Source organism: Thunnus thynnus, chromosome 13 (assembly GCF_963924715.1).
Source record: "Thunnus thynnus chromosome 13, fThuThy2.1, whole genome shotgun sequence".
Lineage (NCBI taxonomy): Eukaryota > Metazoa > Chordata > Actinopteri > Scombriformes > Scombridae > Thunnus > Thunnus thynnus.
Genome location: NC_089529.1, coordinates 14,816,573 through 14,844,393, shown reverse-complemented (window position 1 = coordinate 14,844,393; position 27,821 = coordinate 14,816,573). Strand labels below are relative to the sequence as shown.

Below are 27,821 nucleotides of genomic sequence, written 5' to 3'. Positions count from 1 at the left end.
ATGTAAGAAACATTTGTTAATTTGCGAAATGTCAATATTAAAACCATGGACGTAAGCTACATTTTCACTACGGTGACGTGACGTGCTTTGCGTCGGAATGTACCATTCTGCCGACACACCGGGAAGGATTTTGTTGTGACAGCAGAGTAACAACCCGGCGGGGGAGACGGTAAGGCGCAATCTCTAGCCCTTCGTCTGTGTAATTTAAATCAGCCTTACGATTGTCAGATGAAGCTGAAATGTCAAATTCACGTACATGTTTATATATTTAGTATCACCAAATTGTTCAGATGTTTGTCTTAGTAAATGACAGTTTAACATCCCGGACGTGCAGGTGGCACCAGCACCAAAATATCGTAAGCTAGCGAATCATAGCTACCCTAGTGATTAATCTAGCTAGCTAACGTTAGTAGCTAGCGTTAGGTGAAAGACAGCGAGCTGTTTAAACTTCATCATTTTCTCCCCGTCCTTCTCCAAGGTGTTGACTCATCACATAAAATCCAGCGTGAAAGCTAGCTGTGGTTGAGTAAACGTTAGCGTTAGCCTTTTTTCCTGCTGCAGTTGCTTTGCAAAGTCGTGACTGTCCGTGTCAGGATGGTTGATGTTTCAGTCTCCCGGCCTAACGTTATCGTTCACAGTGCTGCTGCTGCTGCTGCTGCATAATCTCTAGATACCTGCGATAATCAGTTTAATATAAAATTAGCTTGTCATATGTATGGGCCTGTGTCCGTAATTGACAGTATGTTAGGTTTCTGATTTCGCAATGAAAGTTTCCTCGTCAATATTGCTTAATAATATAACTGGTCTCCTGAATCAGCAAGGGATTCAGTAGAAATACCAAAATCTAAAAACTGAATACTGTGTTATCTGCAGAGTGGAGTACAGTTATGGATAATTTGTTTGTGTAACGTCTTAATATTTGGTTCAGTCACATCGTTAGCAATGCAAAATGCAATAACTATTTTTGAGTCAAACACCCTCAAAACCAACCGCTATATGGTCAGATTATAGATCACCTCTCCATCCATAACCGACAGAGCATTTTACTCTGCAGTAGCCATTGAATTACAGATGTGTCTGAATGGGAGTGTCTCTTGTCTGATCTGATATGATTCATTGTTTTTGGTTTCCAGGTCATAACATAGGTTACTGTATCTTGGATCAACAATGGCCTTCAGCAAAGGTTATCGCATTTACCACAAGCTTGACCCACCCCCTTACAGTGTCATAGTGGAGACAAGGACCAGGGAAGAATGCCTCATGTTCGAATCGGGGGCTGTCGCCGTCCTGTGTAAGGCATCATATTTAATTGCACTGTAATGAGAGTATAGTGTCGCTTTGGATAAAAGCCAAATGAAATGGTAACATTGTAATGAGATATGATTTAAATACTTTGTACACTCTCACCACAAATGCAGATGCTACAAGAGAGATATCATTCCCTATCGAGTGATGGAAATGATTCTGTGCTATGATTAAGACACAGGCTGCATTCAACTTATGATTTTAGGGAGAACGTGGCAGATATTCCTCTCATGTTGTGTTGCTTTTGTTTGTCTTCTAGCGGCAGCAGAGAAAGACGCCATCAAAAACACATACACTAAGATTGTTGACGCCTATGGAATCCTGGGCGTCCTCCGCCTAAACCTGGGTACGCTACAGACCTATATTTTCTATTCAGTGCCCCTTGTTGCAGAAATTTGCTGGGTCTGGTCCCAGTTCTTACCTCCAGGTTCAGGTGTGACAGTGAAGTTGCCCTGGTTTGTTGCTGCTTACTTGTAAGCTGCTTTCTCCTGTCCTCTACATGACCTTGAAGGCTCTTGTTATCACAACAAGGAAAAAGCCGTGTAAAAGATTAAAGCTCAGTCTTAGAGATGGCTGAGATTTGACAGTCTGGTGGTTTCCTATAAAAGACTGGCACCAAATTTTAATTAACCTATTCTCTAGTCTGCTCATGCTTTGCATCTCATCTGAATGCATCTATTGACATACCGCTTGATTCCCTCTTTTTTCTTTACAATCCACCATGAATATATATTATTTATTCTCATGGGCCTTTCTTTTTCACAATACTCCACTTTTTCCTCTGCAGGTGACTCCATGCTCCACAGTCTAGTGGTTGTAACAGGATGCAGCTCTGTGGGGAAGGTGCAGGACTCTGAGGTTTTCAGGGTCACACAGACAGACTTTATATCACTGAAGAATGATCCTGGAGATGAGGACCGGATCGCTGAGGTGCGAAAGGTCCTGAACTCAGGACACTTCTACTTTGCCTGGTCTTCCACGGGAGTCAGCATGGATCTGAGCCTCAACGCACATCGCAGGATCTTAGAAGACACTACAGATAACCGCTTCTTTTGGTAGGAGCATGAAATGATAGCTGTTCCAGGTTGATATGCAGACTAGTAGACAGACATTTGACTGTGAAAATCTCTGAAGTAGGAGATATCTGCTGTCTCACATTAGTAGTGAAATTGTTTTTTCTGAATGTGTGGAAATTCTAAGATGTGAAAATTCACAGTTCACGCTGAATTTGTTTGTGTGTTTACTGTTTCGTCTGACTTTTATACGAATCAACAGGAACCAATCTCTTCACCTGCACCTGAAACACTACGGGGTGAACTGTGATGACTGGCTGTTGAGGCTGATGTGTGGAGGTGTGGAGATCAGGACCATTTATGCAGGACACAAACAAGCCAAGGCCTGCATCTTTTCACGACTCAGCTCAGAGCGAGCCGGCACACGATTCAACGTCCGAGGAACAAACGATGATGGACAGGTGGCCAACTTTGTGGAGACTGAACAGGTGACTCAGATCTTTGACGCTTCTGTCGAATCTCTCTTCTCGTATGAGAGGTGTCATGATTAAAACTGACAATAAACCAGTCTGATTCTGTAGTTGATTTAATGTATACGCTTTGCATGGCGGTGCTGTTATCAGGTGCCAGTCAGAGCAGGACAAACAGGACATAGAGCAGGGAGCAGTGACAAACAAATTCTGGTTAATACAATCTATTTAAACACTGGTTATCTATTGACTATTCAGGATCAAACCTGACGCAGCCTTGTAGTGAAACAGTATTGCTCCAACAGTTTGTGCTGTCAGTTTATAGACACATTACAAAGACAAATGTAGCCCTTCTACATATAACACACTGCCTGTTATTATGATTTCTCCTTTCCATTTCCCGTCTGTCCTGACAAAGGGGCCATACAAACACACTGATGTTTTTTGCGGCCATTATTTATTGTAAAATGATGTCGTTTTCTTATCAGTTCCCTGTGGTTTTATTTGTTTAGAAAGGCCTAATTACTTTGCATTTTTGTTCTTTTCCTTCTCCTATTGTTTGTTTTTTTCGGTTGTTAGGGTGGTCTGTTGTGTCTGTTTTGAGATTAGATGTTTTTTTTATAAGCCCTATGCGTTTTAACTTTTTTATTTCATCAGTATAAATGAGTCATTTCTCTAAATGTGTTTTTAATACACAGTTTTATGACTATATCTGTGTTTTGTCATATTGTGAATTAACTTTTCTCTTCTTTTGAACAGGTTATTTTCCTGGATGACAGAGTCTCATCCTTCATACAGATCCGTGGGTCCATTCCTCTTTTCTGGGAACAGCCAGGAATCCAGGTAATGGAAACTAAATCTGTTCTATACAGCCAGTCTTGAATTATGAATGTGAAGTTTTCATAAATTAAGCCACATTATATGAAAATCATTAAACTACCCTCATGTTTGTGTACAAGACTTGTGCTTTTTGTAAATACTGCAGCTGTGGCTGAGGCTCACTCAGTCTCAGTTGATTGCAGAGCGTCAGAAGAAGCCAACATGGAGCAAAATGAGAAACACTAAAACATATTGTATTTGGTGTTTGTGTCTGTTAAGACAGTGTAAGGGGAATGAAACATCTCCTTGTACTTGCACTGGATACATTTATCCTAGTTTTAACACATGTTGTCCATGCTGTGTTCAGAAAAAGTCCATTAAGGGTGTTTTGTTGCACCTGAATGAGAACCGGCACCGTAATGGATTGGATGAGAACCCCCATCTGGTATAACCTTCGTTTTTTGGGCGATGGGGGGGGGGGGGGGGTGGGCGCTCTCTTGGTGCCAGCGCTTTTGTTCTGCAGATAGAGTATGATTTTCTCTGTGCAATGTCAAAGGCCAGGGGCGAAAACGGAGGCTGCCCCAACATAAATTTACATTCAGATCCCATATACAGGAGATCTAAAGCAGGAACAAGGATCACTGCATTAGCTCATCATAAACAATGCTATTGGGATCTATCTGCCCTTGTCCTGACATTGCACAGACTGGTGGATAAGATCAGATGTGGGAAGGTTAATGGTAGATATAGTGGTTGGTAAAGGGCATTTTTCTGTTTTCCTCAGCTCCCAGACATCTTTGGTCAGGTGAGAGCCTGGTCTGAAAACATCCCCCAACCACTTCCCTTTCACTTTGTTCTCTAGGCAACTGGATAGGTGTCAATTGATAATGTGGAAGACTGAGCTGTTAAATCCATTAGAGGACCATGGGAAACCAAGATCATATTAGTCACCTATTCAGTCTAAGATCTATGGTTTGGTTTAAACACAGGGTAGTGGGCTTGGGGTTGTTTTCAGACAGAACTTTAGTCCCCCCCGCTTTTAAAGTGTTTTAGCTCATAGTCCCCTCCACCAATGGTGGTTTTGTAGGCCTACTTTCTCCTCTCCATACTCTCTAACTCATTCTGTGAGCAGGATTGATAGTTGTCAGTTTTGTCCAGAAGAAGACAAATCAGTCTAGTAATGGGGTAAATTAGAAATAGATGTAAATTAGTCTCTGAATCATCATTGTAGTGTAGTACCATTACGAACCCTGCTAGAAAAGATTTGAATCAGAAAAGCGAATTGAAGGACTTCCCCCTTTTAGATTAGTAGACAGTTAATCAGTTGTTAGTCTTGGTCTTAGACTATTTTTATGGCTGTTTTATGGGGAATTAGCCATTTACCATTACAACAAAATGAGTCACATCTCTGGTATCACAATGATATCCACAAATATACTTTCACTTTTAATAAGCATTAGAAATCCTTCTGAATCGCTTCATTTATCTACAAAAGAACATTCCGACAGCGTTACATTCAAACATCAAATAGTTGAGAAAATCCTGCAACTAAAAGTGAAATAATAATAATAATAACTAGTAAGTGGCATGAAATATATCGAAGACATAAAATGCCTTTAGTGGTGAATTAAATCGACACTGGAATGTGTCTTTTTAACAACGAAACTCCAGATACTAGGTTATCTGTTATCCGTTCAGTTGGAGTAAAATGTGAGAAGGTTTCGGTCAGAGGTGTGTAAATGAAACCTGAGCCTTTTCAGATGCCATGTCAGGAAGTTGTTAAATATGCATAGCACAGACCAGCATAACAGTAGAGAGAAGAAGGAGTGACAAAATGGCAGCAGCATGGAGCAAAACGTCTAGCCCTGCCAAACACGGGCCTGTCCCGAAAATGAATGACCAGTTCAGCACAGGGCAGGAGGAGGGATGGTGACGCTACATATTTTTTTTACAGCTGATGAAAGGCCATTAGAGATCGGAAGAGAATAGATTTGAAAAGCGAGAGGAGAAACGAATGAAAGTAGGAAACATTTGTGTCCACAGGCAGATATGAGTATGGGACATGTAGGGACCTGCAGTGCAGCAGATTGAATAGATTTCTCTGCAACAGCCACTAAGCTAGTGACCTGCTAAAGCCTGTCAAGGTGTGGTCATGTGTGGTCTATACTTATCTTTGTGTGTTTTTTGGCGCTCTCAAAATGACAGAGTGGAGGAGAAGTAGTAAGACACAGAGGCAAAGAAAGAAAGATCCTATCAAAAGTTCCAAAAAATGTTTTAGAGAAAATACTTCTCTGCTGCTCAGTCTCTGTCTCTGTAGTGTATGATCTCCCTGAGCTGCCCCTGTGTTGCTGTTGTCCTACTATGTCATTTTTTTTTCTTTTTATCACCACTGTAAAGGTCTCACTGTTCAAATGTTGTCCGATATTCTATCCTAAATCCATTCTTCACCACCGGGGTTCTCTGGCCATCTGCAACATGTGTGTGTTTGCGCAACTTTCCTGTTTTATAATCTTTACCAAAGAAGGACATTATGACTCGTCTTTCTTGTCGTTTCTGGTTGTGTCTGCCCTGCAGGTTGGCTCTCATCGCGTCAAACTCTCAAGGGGATTTGAGGCGAATGCTCCAGCTTTTGAAAGGTAATTAAAATGTTCTCTGTGTGTGTGTGTGTGTGTGTGTGTATATATATGAGTGTAGCAGATTCCAGCTGCTTTATCTGGTCTCCAAGAGATTACCACTCCTCAGAGGAGACACCATAATAGTATGTTTCCTGTACGGTAGTTACTGTCCGAACCAAAATAGAGAAAATCTTTCCAGACTCTTGAAGGAGAGGATGTTAATTGAAGTGTGTCCTCAGAGACACGTCTATTGTAGGGAACAGAAAGGACATATTAAAAGCCCTAAATTAGCTGTTGACCTCAATAGCCTGTATTTTATATTTATTGCAGGCAGTCTTTTTGCATCTACAGTCAATCCTTGACTTTTTGCTAATTGCTTTTGGTAGTGAAAATATTTTATACCACGTTTAATTAAGTTCTTGTGTGTGCATTAAAGCTGTTGAAATCCGTCTCTCATGCACAGCTATTACATACCAATTGTGTCTTTTCAATAGTTGTATCTTTCCAAATACTCTAAAAGTTAGGAATAATGCTGCAATTATGGATTAGATCTTTTATGACTCATCATCATCTAACTGGCAGTAAAATGTGGAGACCATTTGGCTGCATGTGCCTCCGAAAGTGTGATCATGATCCTAATTTTATCTACAACTGATCTCAATGTTTGCCTAGTTTTTTTTTTTTTACAGAACGTAGCTCAATGTTTGCAAGTACCACAACGTAATTTTAAGTGTAAATGGTCACTGAGCTGTCAGTCTGATACCAAAATATAGGTTTATCCCTCCTGTTGTGTTTGGGTCAAATTTGACCCGTTTTCAAGTTTAGATGTGTGAAACATACTTTTAATTTTTTCTAATCAAAACAAGGCTTCATTACATCCTCTACAATGGCCTACTGAATACAATACAACACTTTTTTTTTTATCATTTTTCTTTTTTTTAATGCCTTTAAAAAAAAGTTACATTTGTTGTGTTAGGGGTCAGATTTGACCCGGCAGTAATTATTGGTTGTTTATGCCGAGAAATACATAGTAAATGTTGCCAAACCATCATGAATAACAAAAATTACAACAAAATAATAGTGATAAGAGTCTATAAAATAGTATCATAATATTGTTTAATAATATTATAATTATGTTTGATGCCAAAAAAGCATATTGACTTGAATTCAGTTGTAGAGTGGAATGCAGCAAATATGATCCTGCCCACCCCCTCTCTCTCTTTCATTCACACTTCACACACACACCCACACACACACACACGTTGACCTAGATCACTTTTGGGGACATTAAATAGACTAACATACATTTCCTGAAGACTCACCGTAACCCTAACCATGACCACTGGGGACACAGCTGTTCTCACCGAACACCTGGCACAGCGTGCGCACACACACACACACACACACACACACACACACACACACACACACACACACACACACACAAAAGCATACGCATACCATGCTTGAGATGACACTTGTGTGATTGACGTTTCTCCTTTTTTCATAGGGAAGTAGATGTGGTCAATTGTGACCCGTAACACAGCAGATGTACCAATAATTGCTCATTTTAACGTAGAAGAAAATATATATATATATATATATATATATAAGTTATTTTGGGAATTATTTTGTTTATTAGATCATCTCATGGTCTTATTTGCCTGCTCTGTTCATCATAAGCAATAAAATAGATAAATTGTGCCTATTTTAAACTAAAAAATGTGTACATAGCAGATAAAACATTTTTACTGGATGATAATTGGTGTTTTTTTCAGTGCTTGTTAATGAATTGTCACTGAGGCCTAAACCAAGACCTTCTGGAGGAAAGATTATCACACTTATCACTGAGCCACATCTTTAGAGTACTGTGCCTGGTTCCAGCCTTATCAACATTTTGTAGCCTCCACATCAGTCTCATCAGCTGTTCCCTTAGTTAAAGGCAACATGTTGCAGGAGGGCTATGAAGACCCCAGTGGTCCCTGTACTTCAGAAGATGGACTCAACTGTGCTGAGCTCAGTACTCAGTCAAGTTTCCCTTTTTTTATTAGTATCTTGAACATGTCGAGACAAGCACATCAGACCTGACACCACGAATTAGTCATTTTTTCACACCAAGTAGCTGGCAAAGCTACTAGTCTTTCTCAATATCTGTTCAGATCAGGATGTATGACTCACTTTGGAATATTTAGTGAGTCTTCTGCAGTAACAGCCAATCATGTATCTGTTTAAATCCCTTGGATAAGCACAAAGGCAACAAGAACATCTTTTTATAAACACAATAACAGTAGCAGAGTATGGCTTCGGTCTCCTTTTCTCTCCACCGAACGGTGCTGCCTTTCCATCTATATCTGCAGTAAAACCAATTTTACAAAGTATTAATCCCCATTATTTACTTAATGTATTCCCACAACTATTTAGGTGCAAGTGTCACAAGCTGAAGAAATATGCACTGAAATACAAATAAGCTGTAAGACCTGTGCAGCTTTTGAATTCACTGCACACATTCACATATTCAAATTTAAAAAGTGAAGCTTTAATCCACAGTTGAATGCCGCGGTTGTCAGTTTTACATCCACAATGATTTGCATATCTTTACCATACATGCATAGTAAGACTTAGTAATAACATGATCCAGACCTGTCAGTAGGCTTATAGTCCTGTGGAAGACTTATATATGATATGATAAATGTTGGTGACACTAATCTGTGATGTCATTTTAGACATATGCGACACTTTATTAGGTGAATGTGTGTGTGTTTTCCAGACACTTCACTGCACTGCGGAGGTTGTATGGTAAACAAGTGATCATCAACCTGCTTGGAAGTAAGGAAGGGGAACACATGCTCAGCAAAGCGTTTCAGGTAAGAGGAACTGTTCTCTGTCCTTCTACCGCAGACATGTAAGGAATTGATCTGATGCTTCTAAACCAGAAAGTCAAAAAAGCCCCGGCAGTGTATGTCAACACAACTGCTCCATTTATTCTGTGTGTAAACCCACGCACGGACAGCAGCGGGGAATTTTCTGGAGTGGGTGCTGCCCTACGACATAACACACCACTGTCCCACTGTATTTTCTGTATTTTCCAGCTTGGGAATGGACGCTATCAAAAAGCTGTTTGTTTTTTTCTTTCTTTCATACTCGCTCCCTGGTTTTGCGTACCCCAACTACTGTAACTTGACCTCTTGTCAGGCCACATCATCTTCTGTTTTCTCATACCTGTCACAAAACCACAGAAGAGGCTTACTGCCAGTCAACTTAACTATATGTTGATTAATATTTAAGAAGACATTTCATTTTGTTTTCAATAAATTATGTTTCATAAGCTGTGGGTTCCTGTTAACATTGTGTGTGTTTGTTGTGAGTTTTTTAATTAGCAAAGCCTAATTTGCAAAACATTCAAAATTATCTAGTCGGCAAAACGTGAGTTTTAGGTCTTTTAATGTTTTTATTTGATCAAAGATCAAATAAAATTAAAATTTCAGTCATTCTTTTTCACATTAATTAAGGCAAACCGATGCTTCGTAGATACGGTCACACATCTAGTATGCACATCTTTGCACTGAATTTGAGTTTCTGGGCAATAAGTCCTCTTCCTCTCTCTGTCATTTTCAGAGTCACTTGAAGGCATCTGAACATGCAGCAGCAGTAAAGATGGTGAACTTTGACTACCATCAAAATGTGAAGGGGGGCAAGGCAGACAAACTCCACAGTGTCCTCAAACCCTACCTCAACAAATTCCTAGAAGAGTGCGGGTTCTTCTACTACTCAGGAGAGACGGGCATCGCAAGGTGAGAAGTAAATACAAATATGTATAAATAAGGACTATTAAAAGTAATTTTTGTTATTGCCTCTTAACATTTCAATGTCTTTATAGGACTCAGGGCGGGACCATCAGGACCAACTGCCTGGACTGTTTGGACAGAACCAACAGTGTCCAGGCCTTCTTCGCCCTCGAGGTAGGAGTCGGATAATGTGCAGTATGCTTCAGCATTTTCTCTTGTCCTATTAAAGTCTGTTATCTTTACTGATAATGCTTTTAGACTAACCCCCTCCTCCTCTTCCCTCTTCCCCTAGATGCTGCCAAAGCAGCTGGAGGAAATGGGTCTGACAGAGAAACCGCAGTTGGTGGCCAGGTTCCAGGAGGTTTTTAGGACTATGTGGTCTGTCAACGGAGACTCCATCAGTAAGATCTACGCGGGCACCGGCGCCCTGGATGGCAAGGCAAAGGTACAAAAAAACGACGCAATAAATATAGACAGACACAAGACTTCAGTGTAATTTAAAGTGTAACAATTTTGATGTACAGCAGCTGCATTAGATGAAGGACTACAATGATTTGGTCAGATTTTATGAATTTCAGCACCAGAATATTGCTCCAAAGGTTGTTAAAGAAACTGTGATTGATAAACATTTCATTGAATCATATATATTTTAGTAATTTAGTTTATATTTGTTATATACTGATTTAAATATTAAATTATTATTAAATGTGGACACTTGATTAACAACTCTGAAATACACAGTCTCGAAAAATATTTCCAAGTGATAAACAGTTCTTTTATTCAGTTCTTTTCATATGAACGTCTTGAGAGAGGTTCACAGAGGTTCTCTAGTATTGACCCTCACAACATACTGTCATCTAACTTGTGACCAGTTCATCTCAGGTCAAGTTTGCTGACCGCAGCCTATCAGATGATCCAGTCTTCAAAGGGGGAAACAAAATTGCACAAATACCACCATTGTGCAATGTGTCCTGTCTGTTGACCTCAATTGTTATTTTTGATTTTGGTATTAGACCATAAATGGCACTTACAAAAAACAAAAAAAGACTAGTTATGCATCATGCATGACAGAGTTCTGCATGAACAGTTGACATAGTTGACTCTCTGTGTGTGTGTAACTGTGTGCTTCAGTTTCTTAACTCTTGTGTGCTGTCTCTCTTTGCTGTCCTCTGGACCTCTCTACCTGTGTGGTAAGTTAAGAAGCCAGTCGATGTCATTTTTGAGTCGTGGGTCTATTTCTGGTGTATTATTGATTTCAGTGTCTGTGGGTTAAATGATGATGATGATGATGATACAGGATGGGGTATCCTCTTTTTTTTTTTTTGTTTTGGGAATAAAACTTGATTATATTTCCCCTGAGGAATCTGGGTAATGTGTATACTGTCTTGACTCTTGAAAGCTCCAAGGAGATCTTTCTACTGGTGTACAGAAACTGAAATGCCTTCTTCAACAAAGAAAAAAAAAATCATTTCCAGTTTGTTGAGTGAACATTTTATTTCTACAGCATCAGAGTTATAAATCTAAATCTATTGGATGAAATAAGAGGAATCAAGCCAAAAATATCACCATATGTCAACGAATCAAACCAAATCAGCCATCATGTAGCACTGAAATCAGTGTCATTTTGAATTTTTTCCCCTGTCTATCAGTTTTGATGCCTCACAGTCAGTTAAAAAAAATCAACATTATTTGGATCTCTCTGAAGTGTTTCTCCTTTTCTCTTTCTCTCTTCCATGGGTGGAATGGAAAATAAAGATGCCTCTCACTCTCAGTGTATAGATAATAATTAAGTTGATTTTGATTGATTTCTTTTATTTTTTTTGTAGGCGGGAAAGCTAAAAGACGGAGCACGTTCTGTGACGAGGACCATCCAGAACAATTTCTTCGACAGTTCTAAGCAGGAAGCCATTGACATCCTGAGGCTGGGCTCCACACTCAACAGTGATCTGGCGGACAAAGCTCGGGCCTTGCTCACCACTTCCAGTCTTTACGGTAATTATTTACAACACGGGCAATATGACGTATGATTCTGAATACCGTGACAAATCCGACTTATCACTTAAATGTTTTGCCAATGAATATGTCAACTAATTCTGACCTGTTACCTGTTAGCCAGAAGGTACTCTACTACTCCGCGTCAAGTGTGAGGTAGTGTGAGGTGTAATCTCCATGTGTCAGCTTCTCTGTCCCAGTTAGATTAAAACTGAACAACTGCTCTGCAAGCATTATCTGTTAAAGCACTGGTTAACCCGCCCTTCTCTCCCTTTTCTCCTCCCCTGCTCTTGCCCACAATCTTAGTCACTGAGCCCGTCTTACAATCAGGTATAGTAACTGACAAACTGCCCCCAGTGGATGGATCTTTTCAAACCGCTGTCATATAGTTGTCCTACCATATGTGTTTGCTGCTCATTATTGTTCATTCCTTTTTATATAACTCAATGTTGGCGGTGGTTTAAGCCTCTGTCTGTTGCATATCATCTGACTTTTGCAAAAAAGTAAGAAAGAAGACGCTGAATGAATTTTGCAATGAAATTGGAGAAATTTACAGACAGAAATGAACCATTACCAAGGTTGATGATTTATCTGTATTTCAGCAAGAGTTCTGATTTTCATCCTTCCTCCCATGCCCCATGCTTTGGAACATTGTTGTGATCTTCCTCTGTCGTATTTAGATGTTCTCCCATTTGGTTTTGTTAGTTTTGATTCTATTTCTCCCTTTATTTATTTTTTTTGTTCCCGTGTATGCTGCCCCTCCCACAAACACACACACACACACACGTAAACAACCATCACTCACTCTAATCCTAATCACCTCCCCTCCGCAGCCTCACCCAGAGTATTGCTGGGAATGTGTCAGAACTTCCATAAATACACGCGACCCAAGCAGATCCGAGTGTGTGTCGGCACCTGGAATGTCAACGGAGGTAAACAGTTTCGCAGCATTGCCTTCCGCAACCAGACGCTCAACGATTGGCTGTTGGATGCTCCAAAGAAGGCGGGACATCCTGAGTTCCAGGGTATGTTGATAATTATTTACCTGCACTAACTGCTGGTAAATGTCATCTTTGGAAATGATGCTACATCGGGATGCTGTTACTTAGTAGATTAAACTTTTTATTTGTTTAGATTTGGTAAAAAGTGAAAAAAAAGGAAAATTCAGGTATTTTACAACCAGCTTTACTGTCATAACTTTGGACAATTAACAACTATAGTTTAGCAGTAATAGTTCTTAGTATACTATCCTAACCATTGGTTTATTAGCCAAAACTAAAACAAAACCTGCTTGGTAAACGAACATTATTTTTTAAATTAAATTGCTATATAAATCACAAAATTATATGATGTAAAATATACTAATATCCATTTTCAATCAGACACTTCGGTTGAACATTGTGTCATTTTTCTCTTCACTACAGACAACAAAGCCAACCCCATAGATATCTTTGCCATTGGTTTTGAGGAAATGGTTGAACTGAATGCTGGGAACATTGTCAGTGCCAGGTATGTGTGAAAGATTGCAACCTGAGATAACTGACCTGTCTGTCAACTGTTTATGCAAGACCAAAGGTATTTCACCTATGGGATACGTAGTGCATATGGTATTTACTATCTGTGCTCCATGCTACAAAACAAAAGTTGACTTCAAAGGTGACCATAAATTTTCTGTTGAGATAAGATTTGTAAAGAAAAGGAGCAGGACTCCTTAGAATTACTTCAACAAGACTTTCTGCATTTTGACACATCTTTTTGTTGTTCTCTCAGCACCACTAACCAGAAACTGTGGGCAGCTGAGCTACAAAAAAACATCTCACGGGACCACAAGTATGTGCTACTTGCTTCAGAGCAGCTGGTGGGAGTGTGTCTGTTTGTTTTCATCCGTCCACAGCACGCGCCCTTCATCAGGTATGAATTTTATACATTCTCATTAGACACTTATGTTATTATAAAGTAAATCATAGGTATACGGGGATCACTGCACTGTGTTGACAATACAAAATGATTGATGAAATTGTGGTAAATCATATTATTCAATATGTTCTTTAGGGATGTTGCTGTAGATACAGTAAAAACTGGAATGGGCGGAGCTACAGGCAATAAAGGAGGTGTGGCCATCCGCCTGCTGTTCCACACCACCAGCATCTGCTTCGTCTGCTCTCACTTTGCTGCTGGCCAATCACAGGTCAAGGAGAGGAACGACGACTACAACGAGATCACACGCAGACTCAACTTCCCCATGGTAATAACCATGACATTAACAAATCAGTTTCAAAACAGATTTTTCTATGATGTAAGCATAACGGCGTCTATTTTGTCCCCCAGGGTCGTCTGCTGTACTCACATGACTACGTGTTCTGGTGCGGAGACTTCAACTATCGAATCAACCTGCCTAATGAGGAAGTCAAAGAGCTAATCAAACAACAGAACTGGGATGCCTTGACAGCTGGGGACCAGTTGTTCGAACAGAAGACTGCTGGTTCGGTATGGCTTATAGCAGTAGTTACTGTAACCTCTCCACAGAACAGAACAGAACAGAACAGTGTACCTTAATATAAAGTCTTGGTTCTAAAATAATAATGTCCTCAATAGGTATTCCGAGGATTTATCGAGGGGAAGTTAGATTTCGCTCCTACCTATAAGTACGACCTCTTCTCGGAGGATTACGACACCAGTGAGAAGTGCCGTACACCAGCCTGGACTGACCGCATACTCTGGAAGAGGAGAAAGTGGAACTTTGATCAAACAGGTGAGATGCAGACAAGTCTTACCAGCTTAAATAATCTTCTTCTTGTCTGTCTCAGACCTTGTGACTGAAGAAAATAGTGGTAAAAATATGTTTCAGGCTTCCTATTGTCCTGCCTGCCGTCTTTCATCCTATACCTTTCAATGATTGAATAAAAAACTAGACTGCTGAAACATAAGAAGTGAGTGCCTCTGTACATATATGTATTTGTTCATGTTTTGCAGCTGAGGAGATGAATGTAGTAGGGGCAACTTCTACATCTGGGGAGAGTGAGGACGATCCAGAGCACCCCTGGAGCCCTGGGAGTCTGAAGTACTATGGCAGGGCTGAGCTTAAGACCTCAGACCACAGGTAACTAATAAGATACATCTGTAAGTGTGGAATGAAAGAGTAATTAAATTTCACACCGTGTCACATCTGATGAATGTCCCCAAAATTTCAAAATTTGTCAAGTGAAACTGACCGATCACAAAGACAATACTTGTGTTGCGTTGGGTGTTTGTCTTTAATCAAACATCACCATCCTTAAGATCTCCACCTGCCTTTCCCTCCCGTCTGTCTCTAGGCCTGTGGTGGCAGTAATAGACGTGGACATCCTGGAGGTCGACCCCGAAGCTCGGCACCAGGTCTACAAAGATGTCATCGCCCTGCAGGGGCCTCCGGACGGTACTATCCTGGTATCACTGTGCACCTCTGGTCCTGATGACTACTTTGACGATGCACTCATAGACGAGCTGCTGGACAAGTTTTCTAATTTTGGAGAAGTCATCCTCATCAGGTGAGCTGGATACCGAACACAAGACAGACATGCATGACCTGCAGACATTACACTGGAACTACAATGTCCTTGTTAATGCAGGTTTGTCGAGGAGAAGATGTGGGTGACCTTTCTGGAGGGTTACTCTGCTCTGGCTGCTCTGTCTCTCAGCGCTTCCACTGTAAGTCGTCACTTTTTTATATAAATTACTTCTCAGCTATAAAAATGCTCCCATAAGTATTGATATAATGAAAACTGTCTCCATTTCTCTCTCGCTCTGTCCCTTGATTACATTGTAGGTCCTTGGTAAGGTGATTGACATCCGTCTGAAGAGTCCCGGCTGGATTAAGAGTCTGGAGGAGGAAATGAGTGTGGAGAGGATCTGTGGAAGCATCCCCACCTCTGCCAGCTCCACCCTGCTCGCAGAAGACACAGACATGGGCGACGATGACTACGATATGGAAGGTGAGGAGGGATGGCCAAGAAATCCTGATCTCAATCCTCAAAAATGTGGATATTATGAATTCCAATTTCAACATATGGAAGTCTGTAGGGATTTCTAGTTTCAAAGTGATGTATCCCTGCCCTCTTGTCTGTACCAGGCGATGTGGATGAGGAGGTGGAAGAGATTCTTCCCCAGCACCTGCAGCCTGGAGCGGGCTCCGGCCCTGGTACCTCCCCTCTCCCTTCCCCCCGCGGTAGTCCCTGTCCCTCCCCCACCCACGGAGAACCCACAGCCCCCAGCAGGCCCAGCCGCGGGGGCCAACCCTCCCGACCATCACAAGGTAAATACAGTGTGACGCACATCACACCCTGGATTCAAAGTTATGAAATATACAGTCCAGTCATTTGCTTTAGCTTTGCTTACCAACATATAAGCTGTATTTTTGTTCTGTTTGTAATGCATGGAAGCAGATTTAAGTCCATCACCATGCAGGAGGGAAATTCCAGGTAAAATGTAACGTGATGATGTGTTCTATGTTTAGTAGTAGAAGGCTTGTAGTGTGTCTTAAAGAGGTCATATTATGCCCCTTTCCCAGTTTAAGATTTTCATTTTTGTGGTCTATTTACAAACATTTGCATGTTTTTACGGTCAAAAAGCACTTCGTTACGCCTGTACAAGCCATGGATGTAGCCCCTCTGTCTCACTCAGACTGAAAAGGGCTCTTTTGTGTATATTCAATGCCCCTCTCTTCTGATTGACTGAGTGATGCACGCCCAGGCCAATCACAGTTAACGGATTGTAGCACACAGAGCAGAGGAGAGGAGAAAAACAAGCATGAGCATAAATGACAGCAAAACGCAATACAGACTCTCACACTGAGCTGAAATGCACATAAAGTAGGTAAATAGCATAAATAAACATATTTAGTTTCTTTCAGGAGGGGTGGGGGGTCCCGTTGGACAGGTGGGCCTTGGCAATGGAAGGGGAAACGCTTAGCATATAGTTGTGACATCACAACCTTATGGAAGTCCAAACAGCTTGTTTAAAGGCACAGTTTCTGAATACAGGCTGTGTGGATTTCTCCATGGACTGCATTCTGATACTTTCACAGTATTTATGTAGCACCTAAACCTGCTCTATAATCAAAAAAGAAAGGGAAATCTCCCTTTCTACAATATGACCCCTTTAAACTGCTAGTTTTCTAGTTTTTCTAGTTCTAGTATTTTTTTCTAGTTTTCTTTTAAAACAGTGCAGCAGGTTCATCCTTTCTTTGAGCAACACTGAATGACAGGAGAGCACAAGGACTGCTGTGATTGAGTGTAGGAATCACAGCAGTGCAGCTGTAGGATGATGCAGTGATGAGATATTTGTCTGTTTGGCTCTCAGAACTGGGGCACATAGCTTGATTTATGTTTGACCGGTGTGATTTGTCAAAGAAAAAGAACCAGCTTTGCTCTCTTTAGCTCCTCAATGATTAAAATTTTGACAGGCAATAAATCATAGGGGAGATGGTACAAAAGTATATATCTGTATTGAGTGAATATGCAAGTCCTCACAGAATGTAATCACACATGTTCTGGGGAAAAAAGTGCAAATGGTTTAGAGTTTTTCCTCGGTCAAATGACTCCCTTTGCGTGAATTTGCACCTCTTTTATTTCTGTTCTTCCAGGGCCTCCTGTTGACTTCCAGCCTGGTGCCCCTACACCTCAAGCCATGGAGCCCAAACGCCCACCTCCCCCTCGTCCCAATGCTCCCCCAGCAAGACCAGCACCCCCTCAACGCCCACCACCACCTTCAGGTAAAGCCTCCTCCTTAACCTTCTTGTCTACACTTAATTACAGCCTCATTTTCTGACATTCGTATCACAGAAATTTAGCCTACAGCTTAAAGCTGGAGTGCGGGACTTTTACATATAAATGAACGTCTGTTACATTCAAACCCTCGCCAAACGAGTTCACATGATGCTGATTAAGCCTATCACCGCCAGGTAAATATCTCAGTATTTCGCAGTATATGGAGTCTACTATCCACTACTTTACAGCTGCGACAGTAGTGACGGAGTAGGCTACAGCTGTTGACACTGTTTGTGTAATTACTCTCACTGCCAGATGGAGAAGACAAAAGTTCCGCACTGCAGGTTTAAGTCAGAGTAACTAAATGAAGCCCTACACTGGAAGCAGCGGATGTTTAATGTTTCTTCAGGTATGAGATACTTTAGCCAGGTGTTAACATTTCCACCTTTATCCCACTGCTTCTCCTCATTCCTGAAGGAGGCATGAGCCCCCTGCCAGTTAGAAAGGACTCTGGAGGTAAAGTGATTGCTGTGGAACTGTGTGCTCAATGCTTACAATCCTGAAGCATTTAAAGTAGAAGCTGCTATTTTCCATCTGCCACTACACACAGAGAGGCATGTTGCACTAGTGCTGTTTGTATTGTATGGCATTCCAATGCTTATTTCAGTTCAGTCAATATGCTCTAAACCAATAAAATGCTCATAAATCATCAGTGTTGGAACCACTGTGATCTAAAATGAAAAGGCATAGTCAGATCTTAATTTTAGACTTGGCAGCCTTTGTGTGTGGGGAGCAACTGCAGAGTTACAAAGGCTGTATGAAGTATATATATAGTGTGATCAAGAGCATGTATGGTTTCCTAACCGGCTCGGAGGAGGCTGTGGCTCAGGAGGTAGTCGTCCACTAATCAGAAAGTGGTTCGAACCCCAGCTTCTCCAGTCCACATATCAAAGTGTCCTCAGGCAAGATACTGAACCCCAAATTGGGTGTGTGTGAATGGGTGAATGAGCGTTAGAAACACTTTGAAAGCGCTATATCGCTCCTGATGAGCAGGTTGGCATCAGCCTCTGCCATTAGTGTATGAATGTGTGTGTGAACGGGAGAATGTTGACATGTTTTGTAAAGCACTTTGAGTGGTCGGTAGACTAGAAAAGCTTTATATAAATGCTTTCCATTTACCATTTAACCATGCCATATTGCAAAACGGTTAACATCCGAGTGAGCACACAAAGCACAACAGTCATAAAGGTGCTCCTGAGCTTGTTAAACCTGATTTGATATTTGACTATTGACAGTTAGTTCAGTATTTCAGACTACGCTTTTATTCTCTCTTTGCTTCTCTTTTTGATTTAGCATTGCACAGCCAGCCCACTTTGGTTAATGGCATAGTCACTGTGCATAGAACAAACTTTGCAGATGATTGCATGAGTGTATCTGCTTACTGAAATATCAACACGACATGATTCCTCTCTACGCTTGATTGGATGTGCACACCACTGAGCCGTCATTGGGTTTAGCAGCAGCTTTTAAACTCCATGTTGCCAGAATTGTCCACAAAAATCAATCTCAGACTACATGAAGTTGCTGAATTCTGTTTGATTTTAGATTAAGTACGTGTTTATGATGAGGACTGGGACTTAAGAGGTAGGGAGTGACCACTTAGGTGAAAACTCAAAATGCAGTCCTGCTTGTTGTCATTATCTAAACTACTCCCCATAATTTTCAGTTTTAGTGGAGTTTTCCAAACTAAGACCTTGTAGAGAAAATGTCAGCTGGGCTCGCATCAATACAAACATCTATTCCTCCTCTGTGGTATTTCTGTGAGTCCTGTAAAAGTCTTTTTTATTAACTGGACATGGTTTTCCTTATTTGAATGTATTCAATGTGTGAGTAGCTGGTAGGACAATGTCATTTTATTCATTTGTACCACTGACACTGAGGGTGAAGGTTTTTTTTTCTCTGTTGTGCTTTTCTTATGTCCTTTGCTGTTCTTTTTGAAAATACTGTTTCCCCCTCTTTGACTTTAAGACTGTGGCGAATGTCCCAGCCCACTGCTTGGTAGGAGGGGCAGTGAAGGTAACCAGCTAGGCGGTGTGTCTTTTAAATGTCTTCTGATCCCCGTAGTCTTACACCCTGTCATCAATGTTACAGATGCTTTTTTTTTTGACATTGATGGTTTACTGTTGACAAATTTTGTGTTATTGTTGGCCATCTTAGTCTTATGTGTTTGTGAGAGAGGTGTTTTTGGTAGCCTGTAGCTAAAAAAAAAAAGCCTTTTTAAATGCAAAATAAGCAGGGAATGCAAAAGTACATCACCAATTTTAAATTGTAAGCATTTGGATTGGAGTCTAAAATATCACAGCTTGTGCAAGAGAGTGCGTGTGCATCTAAAAAAGGCTATTTTAATTAGTCATTCACATCATAATCAAAAGGTCAATGAAACACGCGGCAGAAGACCATCTGACTCAAACGGTTGCACATGTTGACGAACAGGATACATCATAAGTACTCACCTTGTCTGTCATTATGACTAAACAAGTATTGATTTGATGATTATAGTCTTGTCATAACAAGGGGAGATAATGTGTGTTAAAGGAAAAATCCCTTTGGTTCAGATTTAAATTGGTTTTAAGGTCAGCTCAGCTACAGTAATCCACTACGATTAGTGGAGAAATCCTCGTTCAGGCAGGTAGATATTCAGGCTCACAGCTTCTCAGGCTTCACTGCTCTGCTGTATTTATTACCACCACACGCTAGTGCTTCTTATAAAATGCCGTCATTGGCAGCAGCTGCTTCCTGTGACCAATATTGCACATTGTGTATAACAGTAATGCATTTCGGTTTCCTTTGTGCCGCAAAGGACCAAAAAGCCCTGCTCTTCCTCGGCCAGATGGTGCAGGTGAGTGCCACAAAGCATGACTCACTTAGTATTAATGTACCAATCAAGACAAATTATTTTATTCAATTATGTAGGGTTGTTGTTGTCCCAATAAAGCCCATTTTTTTTATGTAGTCTCCTTGTACTTTCAGTGATATAGAGTGAGATTATCTCTCTCTGTCTGCTGTAATCCTGTGTTATGTGTTTGTTCCCTGATACAAAATAAGCTTGTCCCAGGGTGGAGGATAGGGTTTGGTTGGTGACTTGGCCTGTCTTCACCTGACCCATTTGTAAAGTGCACAGTCAGCTGAATCCCTCTCGTCACAGTAAAGGTGTGTGTAGCTACGTTTGGTGACTGTGACTGTACAGCGAAGTAGAAGACAGAAGCTGACATCTAAGTCGTGTGGGAACATGTTCGCAGGCGCTGAGAGGGGTTTGGCAAAAAGAATAGTGAAAGAACAGGTGTGTGCTTGCGAGCGGTGTGGTAAGCAAGTTGGCTCCCAGAACAAGGCCTGCCTCTCTTCCAGATCTCCTGCAGGTCAGGAATGACTGAGTCATCATTAATAATGAAGTCAGCCATAGGGAGGTCGGTCTGTCATGGGTCGGGGAGGGTTTGCATTGTACTTGTGGGTTGTTAAGCACAGTGAAATCTATCCTCCTTATTCTATTTTTTTCATTTCTTTGATCTCCCTGAACACTCCTGCTCGTGCTTCATCTCTCCCTAGGTGGCACAACACGTGTGATAAATAAAGAATTGTACAAAACATTTTGTCGCTAGATGTACTATAGCTGGTTTCTCTGTCTTTCAGGTCGTGGTCAAACAGCAGCAGGAGCTCCTGGACCTGGAGGTGTTCCTAGACCGGTGAGTTTTACAATTCAAGTTTGAAAACTCCTTTTTTTTAACTGATTATTTACCCAACTTGTAATTTCTCCTTGTTCTCTGTTCCCTCTCTGCCCTCCAGAATATCCCTCCTCGAGCTGGGGTGATCAGTATGCCTCCTCAGTCTCGTCCACCTCCTCCGTCTCACCCTGGAGCACCCAGACCCATCCAAGAGGTGCATCCCGGGGCCCCTCGACCCATCCCGGACACCCACCCCGGAGCGCCACGACCTGTGCCCAGCGCCCAGGCCAAACCAACTGACCTGCCTCTGGGTGAGGGAACGTGTTTTCACAGAGGATAATAAACTGGATTATTGACACTAGACTATTATTATGGTACAGTGAATTTAAGCCTTAACTTAGCTTTTAAGCTTTAAGCCTTGTGCTCTGTTTCCTCCCTCAGGTCCTCCACCCTCAGGGCCGCCCGCCGCAGTGAGACCACACGTTCCATCACCCTTGCAGCCACCCATGCAGCCCCAGCAAGCTGCCCCTTCAGTTCAGTCCCAACTCCCACCACCAATGCAACCCACACTTCCAGCTCCACTCCTGCCACAGCAAGCTGCAGCTCCTAAAGCAGCACCTCCTCCTGCTGCTGCCGCTCCTGCTGCTGCTGCTGCTGCCGCCCCCGCTGGGCCTCCACAGGGTCTAGCCTCTCCTAAACCCCCGCCACGTTCCCGCTCCTCTCATGCTCTGCCGCCTGACGCTGCCAAGTCTGAGACAGCAGCCCCAGCCGCACAGGTTGGTGTCAGCTTCCTTTTTATTGAATCATTGGAATTTCAGCAACAATCTATTGAGATTTTTCTGCTTGCACTTACTTAAGTCATGTTCCGTAGATTCTTGCTCAAATTCTTCTCATTACACAAAATTTTTTAATGCAAAATTATGATCAAATGGAAAGTACAGGACAACAGGAAAAGAGCTTCTTTCTGTTCCTCTGTCTCACATTAGATGAGCTTAGTTGTTTATCATTCTTCCTGCTTTTGTCTCTCTGATACATTTGTCTTTCTCTCACAAGCCGGAGAAGCCCTCAGGGTAACAGGTACTTTATATCAAACAACCTCTTTGTCTCATCCTCCATAGCACAACTGTCCTCTGCTCTGTTATTACCTCTCATACATTACACCCAGTAATAACCTCCTCCTCTTCTCTCGTTTCATGATTTGATTTTCCTTCCTTTTACATCTCTCCTTAGTTTTTTTCAACCTGATTGTTTTTTAGTCCACTGCAAGGCCATGCATTGTCTTGTGTTAGTCTCACAAAATTGGGGAATTATTTGTTTCTTTTTGGCGGTCAACATATCAAACCATAAATGACACGGAGAAAAAAAATGACGTTTATTGTTGGCCGTTTTCCCCTCACTCGTCCTTTCATATCTGCTCACTGCGTCTCATGTGCTGAGATTGAGCTCATATGCAATGACCTCATAATTTTGATTTGACATTTTGTTTAATTGGTATTATTTCGTTTGTTTGTATCACAGTTAGTGATTGTATGTGGACTGTGATACATACATCAGTTATCAGTGTATTAAATTCAACACAATACATATTTGTAAGTGTTTGAAATCAGCCAGATTAAAGGTACCATATGGAGTTTTCGACACCTAGTGGTGTTATCATTCAATGTTTATGATAAGCCAGCCCTTTTTTGGGGGGGGTTTTTTTGGTGACTCGACTCACATACACATTCCTACAGACTGCAGAGGGCGAAAACACAAAAAACACAAAGGCGGTAGCGACGAACAGATGAAACATCTAAAACTGTTAGAAAAACAGCTGCACACATCTTGCTAATTCAGCCTACATGTCCTTGTCAGTCCACACCTTTGCGTGAAAAGTTTAAGAACTTTTGTGTAAACAGTCATACCTCTTGTCAACCAAATTTGTTTTTTTTTTTTAGTATCTTCTAATCAAGAAACACTGAATGTACATGCAAACACAAGAGAGCTCCACAGGGTATCTTTAAAGTTAGTTCTGAGCTGAAGAACATACATCGTAATAAAAAACTTGTGGTCCATTAGTTAGTTAAACACTCCTGTAACGCAGCATTTGTTGTGACCACTGAAGGCATTTTCTTTGTTTTTTTCCTCCTTTAGACAAACGGACTGAATGGAATTCAAGGAGAAGCACAATGGAAGCCCGACCCCTTCGATACCCTTACGTCCGACTTCATCTCCTCTACGTCATCTCCCTGGCACGCTACCCAGTCCCTGACCAGAGGCTCCTCTCTGCGGACTCCCCCCTCCGTCCCCGCGTCTACGTTTTCCTCCAACACTCTCCCTTCATCCTTCTCCCTTCAGTCCTCCGTTCGGCCAGACCCGCAGGGACTCGATTCATCCTCCTCCTCCTCGCTCTCCACCCCATCCCCGTTTGCCTCCAGCCTGCTCCCGCCACCTCCGGTCCCGTCTCGAAGCCGTTCGCAGGAGACACTGCGCGCCTCCCCCAGCCCCTTCCCTATCGACCCGCTTCCCGCCCGACCAAGCAGCACCAACCCCTTCACCGGCCCTCTTGCGCAGCAGCGTCATCAGCAGCACCGCCCTCTCACACCGGACTTCAGCGTCCAGGGTCCGGCCCTGAAACCTAACCTCCAGAGGACCATGTCTGCTCTCACTCAGCCACTCATCCCCACCCCTGCAACAACAGCAGCCCCTGCAGCTGCACCCACCGCCCAGCTCCAAAGGACCATGTCCCTGTTCGGACCATCATCCACTCTTAATCCTGCACCTGCTCCTCTCCTCCCCCTCGCCCCTGACCCGGCTCCTGCCCCCGCCTTGCCTCTGGCGCCACCCTCCTCTATCCCGCCTATCCTCGCGCCTCGTCGCCAGCCACCTCCCCCAGGGGGGAAACCAACCCAGCAGTGGGTCACTTTTGATGACGCATTGGATTTCCAACCTCCGACCAAAACACCACAAGCCCCCGTCTTTCCCTCCAGTTCTCTAGTGTCCCAAACTCAGACTCAGCCTTCCCGCTCTGGGTTTGGCTCAGAGCCCGACTGGTTATCCTCGGTCCCATCAGTATTCCCAACCCTCCCTCCTCCCATCCCGACTAGAACTGCAACCAGTAACCCAAAGCTCCCAGAAGGACCCAGTGATGGCTGCTTCTTCCCCAGGGAGTCAACAGAAAGATAGGATCACCCTGAATATGTAAAGGGTATATCCAGATATGTATAGATCTATGATAAATGTGTATATGTGCGTGTGTGTGTGTGTATGTACAAAAGAGACAGTATTTAAAAAGTATAGACCAATCCCCTTCTGAATCACAGGAAAAAAGGATTTATATCTTGAAGCATTAACAAGAGAAGTGGATGAGCCTAAACGTGTGTTCTAACTTTACGACGGAGATGTTTGCCTGTTCCCTGATATTAACATTTATTTTAATATGAATCGTTCTGATGTTTATTTTTATTTATGGCAGCAAACATGTGCCTGTGTCTACAGTATATAGTTATATAAAGTATATCTATTCGCACAAATCATGTGTGTAACCACTTGTGCAATATCAAAAACACGTCTCCGCGGGCCGTGCAGCTCTCTGCATTCGCCTGCGAGGTTTCACCTAAATCAGTGTCGTCTTCGCATCTGCCACACACTGCGGTTCATATCCATCATTTCGACTGATCTGTACGTCAGAGCGGGATTCTCAGAGTAGACGTTAATCTATTTTTTTTTTGGTTTACATGTAGTAGAAGGCTATGCACTGTGGATTTTACATTTGCCCCCAAATTTGCTGTTGTCTGCAGCAAGTTTTTTTTTCTCTGTTCTGTTTTGTGTCTGAGGGGGTGCAAATTTAAAAGTAATATTGTGCGCTTGCTTTTATCATTGAATGTACTTTATGTTGCACTGGGTTTTGTCATTGCCTCATTGCTGACGCCACAGAGTGAACAACAACAACAGCAACAACGAGTCAGTGTCACAGTCAGGCAACACGTTAACTGCCGCAGGACTGATGTCGTGTAATATCATCTCATCCACTTGATAGTAAGACACTTTGTTCTCTCTTTATTCAGTCCTCATTCCTTGTCTACGGGCTGTTGCGCTTAGCTGGATATATTTTGTAGCTCTATATCAAAACCTATACATAGCAATTATGTATAAATGTATGTTTTCAATATGGAAACTACTTGCTAAATGTGCGTATGTGTGTTTGTGATGACCGTATCAGTGGTTTGCACAATGTAACTGATATGCACTGAAATGCTGTGTGTGCTCTCTGGGTTGTGTTCTCGATCATAGCAGAGTGACAAAATTGAGAGCCTGCGGATTGAACAGATGAGAAGGATTTTTTTTTTTTTGATCTTTCCACCTCTGTAGTGTTTTGATCCTTCTTGATTTATCCAAAGCATCAAGCCACACTATTGTAAATTCAGAGAATGTGGTGTGCGTGCATGTATATACTTCTGTTACTCTCCAAGTATGAAGATGATGTGATTTGGGTCAGTGGACATGTCAGCCAGCACATGACATGCATTATAAAAAGGGCACTTTTTTTTTTTTACTCAAACTTTTATTGATCGCAAAAGTCATGCTTTTTGATTTCTAAGGACGTTTACTCTAAAATCTATCGTTGATACTGTGGTGAGAAGTAACGTGTTGTGTTTGAGGTGCATAAATTGTCTGTTGTTGTATTTCACGGTATTTGTGTTTGGATGTGGGTGTGTATACAGAGTTGGCAGTGGAATATACCATTGAGTGATCTTTACCAGAGCTTTTTTCTCTTAGGAAGTCTTCTCTTTTACGTACACACGGTGTATTTGCTTACCGGTTCTGAAGTAACAGCCACTGTATTCACTCACACGTAGCTGTAACTGTGTGTTTCTGCTCTCCAGCCCGCCAAAAGCTGTGGAGTGGCATCACTGTATGCGAAAAACGTTAACAATACAAGGACTTTTTTCTTCCCCGAGACACTCAACACCACCTGAGTGAGAATGTCCTTGTTGCAACACTAATAGAAGATCATTCACCACTTTTGCTGAAAATAGAACAAACCGCCCTTACTGCTCGGCCCCAAATGCATCACCGGATAAACATTTCCAGCTGTTTGTTTGTATCTCTACCAGGCGCACCGTGGCCCATATTCCAGACGGATTAGTGCGATTTGTCTCACCCACAGATTGAATCGTCAAGTGTTGGGTGTCAAACCTTTCTCAGCGTTTGCAGACCCCACTTGTGATATCAAACCCACCATAGCCGTTTTCTCCAGTTGAGAGTCAGCCTCACTGATTTCATAACCATTCATGAGGTGTATGTGTGTGTGTGTGTGTGTGGTGATGTCAGATGTCAGTATTTTTTCCTGTACTACCTACTTCATTCTTTCACTGCTGTTCAGTTTTTTTTCTTTTTAGGTCAGCATCAATGTTGACACTGACGACGAGCAATAGTTTTGCAAATACAGTCCTCGCTAAAGATTCAGAAATTATGTAACAGCCTGAAATGTCAAGTCTTACAAGCATTTGGATGGTTCACAGAGAATATAACGTCAGACACATGAAAGTACCAGCTAACTAACGCTTCTGCGCTTTGTTTAAACACTGTGTAGAATAGAAAATAATCTTCATTCGCTGCACTAAAAGCAGAAGCTATGTAAGCAAGTGTATCGGGTTTGCCTTCGCTTACATGTCGATGTCATCTCTAAAATGCATTTAATGTGTTATCCAGATGTGTGCAGTAGATGCTGTATCTGCATTACCAGTAGGTGACTAGCCAGCGCTTTGTGTCATGTCATGTTCAAGACAAGATTTTATAGGAAACAAAGTGGCTCCTTTTGTGAGGTTGGTGTCCCTTTTTAATGACTATAATCCATAGTAAGTAAGAGTCTGTGTCGTTGAACATATTCTGTATGTATTAAAGTGAAAACATGAAGCTGCGATTCATGTTAATATCCAACGTTCCATATTTTAAGTGCACAGCTGATTGCACATTTATGTATGAAGCAGTTTATGTTGTATGTATGCAAAAATAAATGTAAGGTGAACTGAATGTTGATGTTTGTTGTCTTTGACTGCAGGCTGCCATTTAATTACACACCAAAAAAGAATTTTACAGTCTTGCCTTTAAATAATTCATCTTTTTAACTTAAGTGCACAGATATTTTACAACCTGTTAATTGAGGTACAAACATTTATATGACATGTGAAAAGTCTATATGCGGTTTAATTTTGCCAGAACAGATAACCAGTAGAGTCCTGGCTTTTATTTCCAAATGGCCAAAGAGCCTCTAAAAGCGCCTTGTTTATATGGATGCTGGGGTTGTTTGCACCAAAACTAAATCAAAACCATCTTAATATAATAGTATATAATATATAATAACATCTTTATATATA

General features: G+C 41.7%; 1 protein-coding gene across 3 annotated transcripts; it reads left to right on the top strand.

Moving 5' to 3' along the window:
- The first annotated feature begins 41 nt into the window (after positions 1-41).
- Positions 42-27,477, top strand: synj1 (synaptojanin 1). Of its 3 annotated transcripts, XM_067608204.1 has the most exons (31): positions 42-169; positions 1,134-1,291; positions 1,565-1,651; positions 2,093-2,360; positions 2,581-2,806; positions 3,548-3,631; positions 6,182-6,243; positions 8,990-9,086; positions 9,838-10,013; positions 10,100-10,181; positions 10,300-10,452; positions 11,834-11,999; positions 12,306-12,329; positions 12,833-13,024; positions 13,424-13,508; positions 13,770-13,910; positions 14,052-14,244; positions 14,328-14,486; positions 14,595-14,751; positions 14,973-15,099; positions 15,314-15,526; positions 15,608-15,686; positions 15,805-15,970; positions 16,108-16,290; positions 17,620-17,748; positions 18,221-18,259; positions 20,604-20,642; positions 21,431-21,483; positions 21,584-21,773; positions 21,904-22,238; positions 23,596-27,477. In XM_067608204.1, the coding sequence occupies exons 2-31, from the start codon at positions 1,168-1,170 to the stop codon at positions 24,625-24,627; spliced, it is 5,061 nt and encodes a 1,686-aa protein (XP_067464305.1). In that variant the 5' UTR covers positions 42-169; positions 1,134-1,167; the 3' UTR covers positions 24,628-27,477. The 3 variants fall into 3 exon arrangements, with proteins under 3 accessions (XP_067464305.1, XP_067464306.1, XP_067464307.1); XM_067608205.1 differs by lacking the exon at positions 12,306-12,329; XM_067608206.1 differs by lacking the exons at positions 18,221-18,259; positions 20,604-20,642.
- The last annotated feature ends 344 nt before the right edge of the window (positions 27,478-27,821 follow it).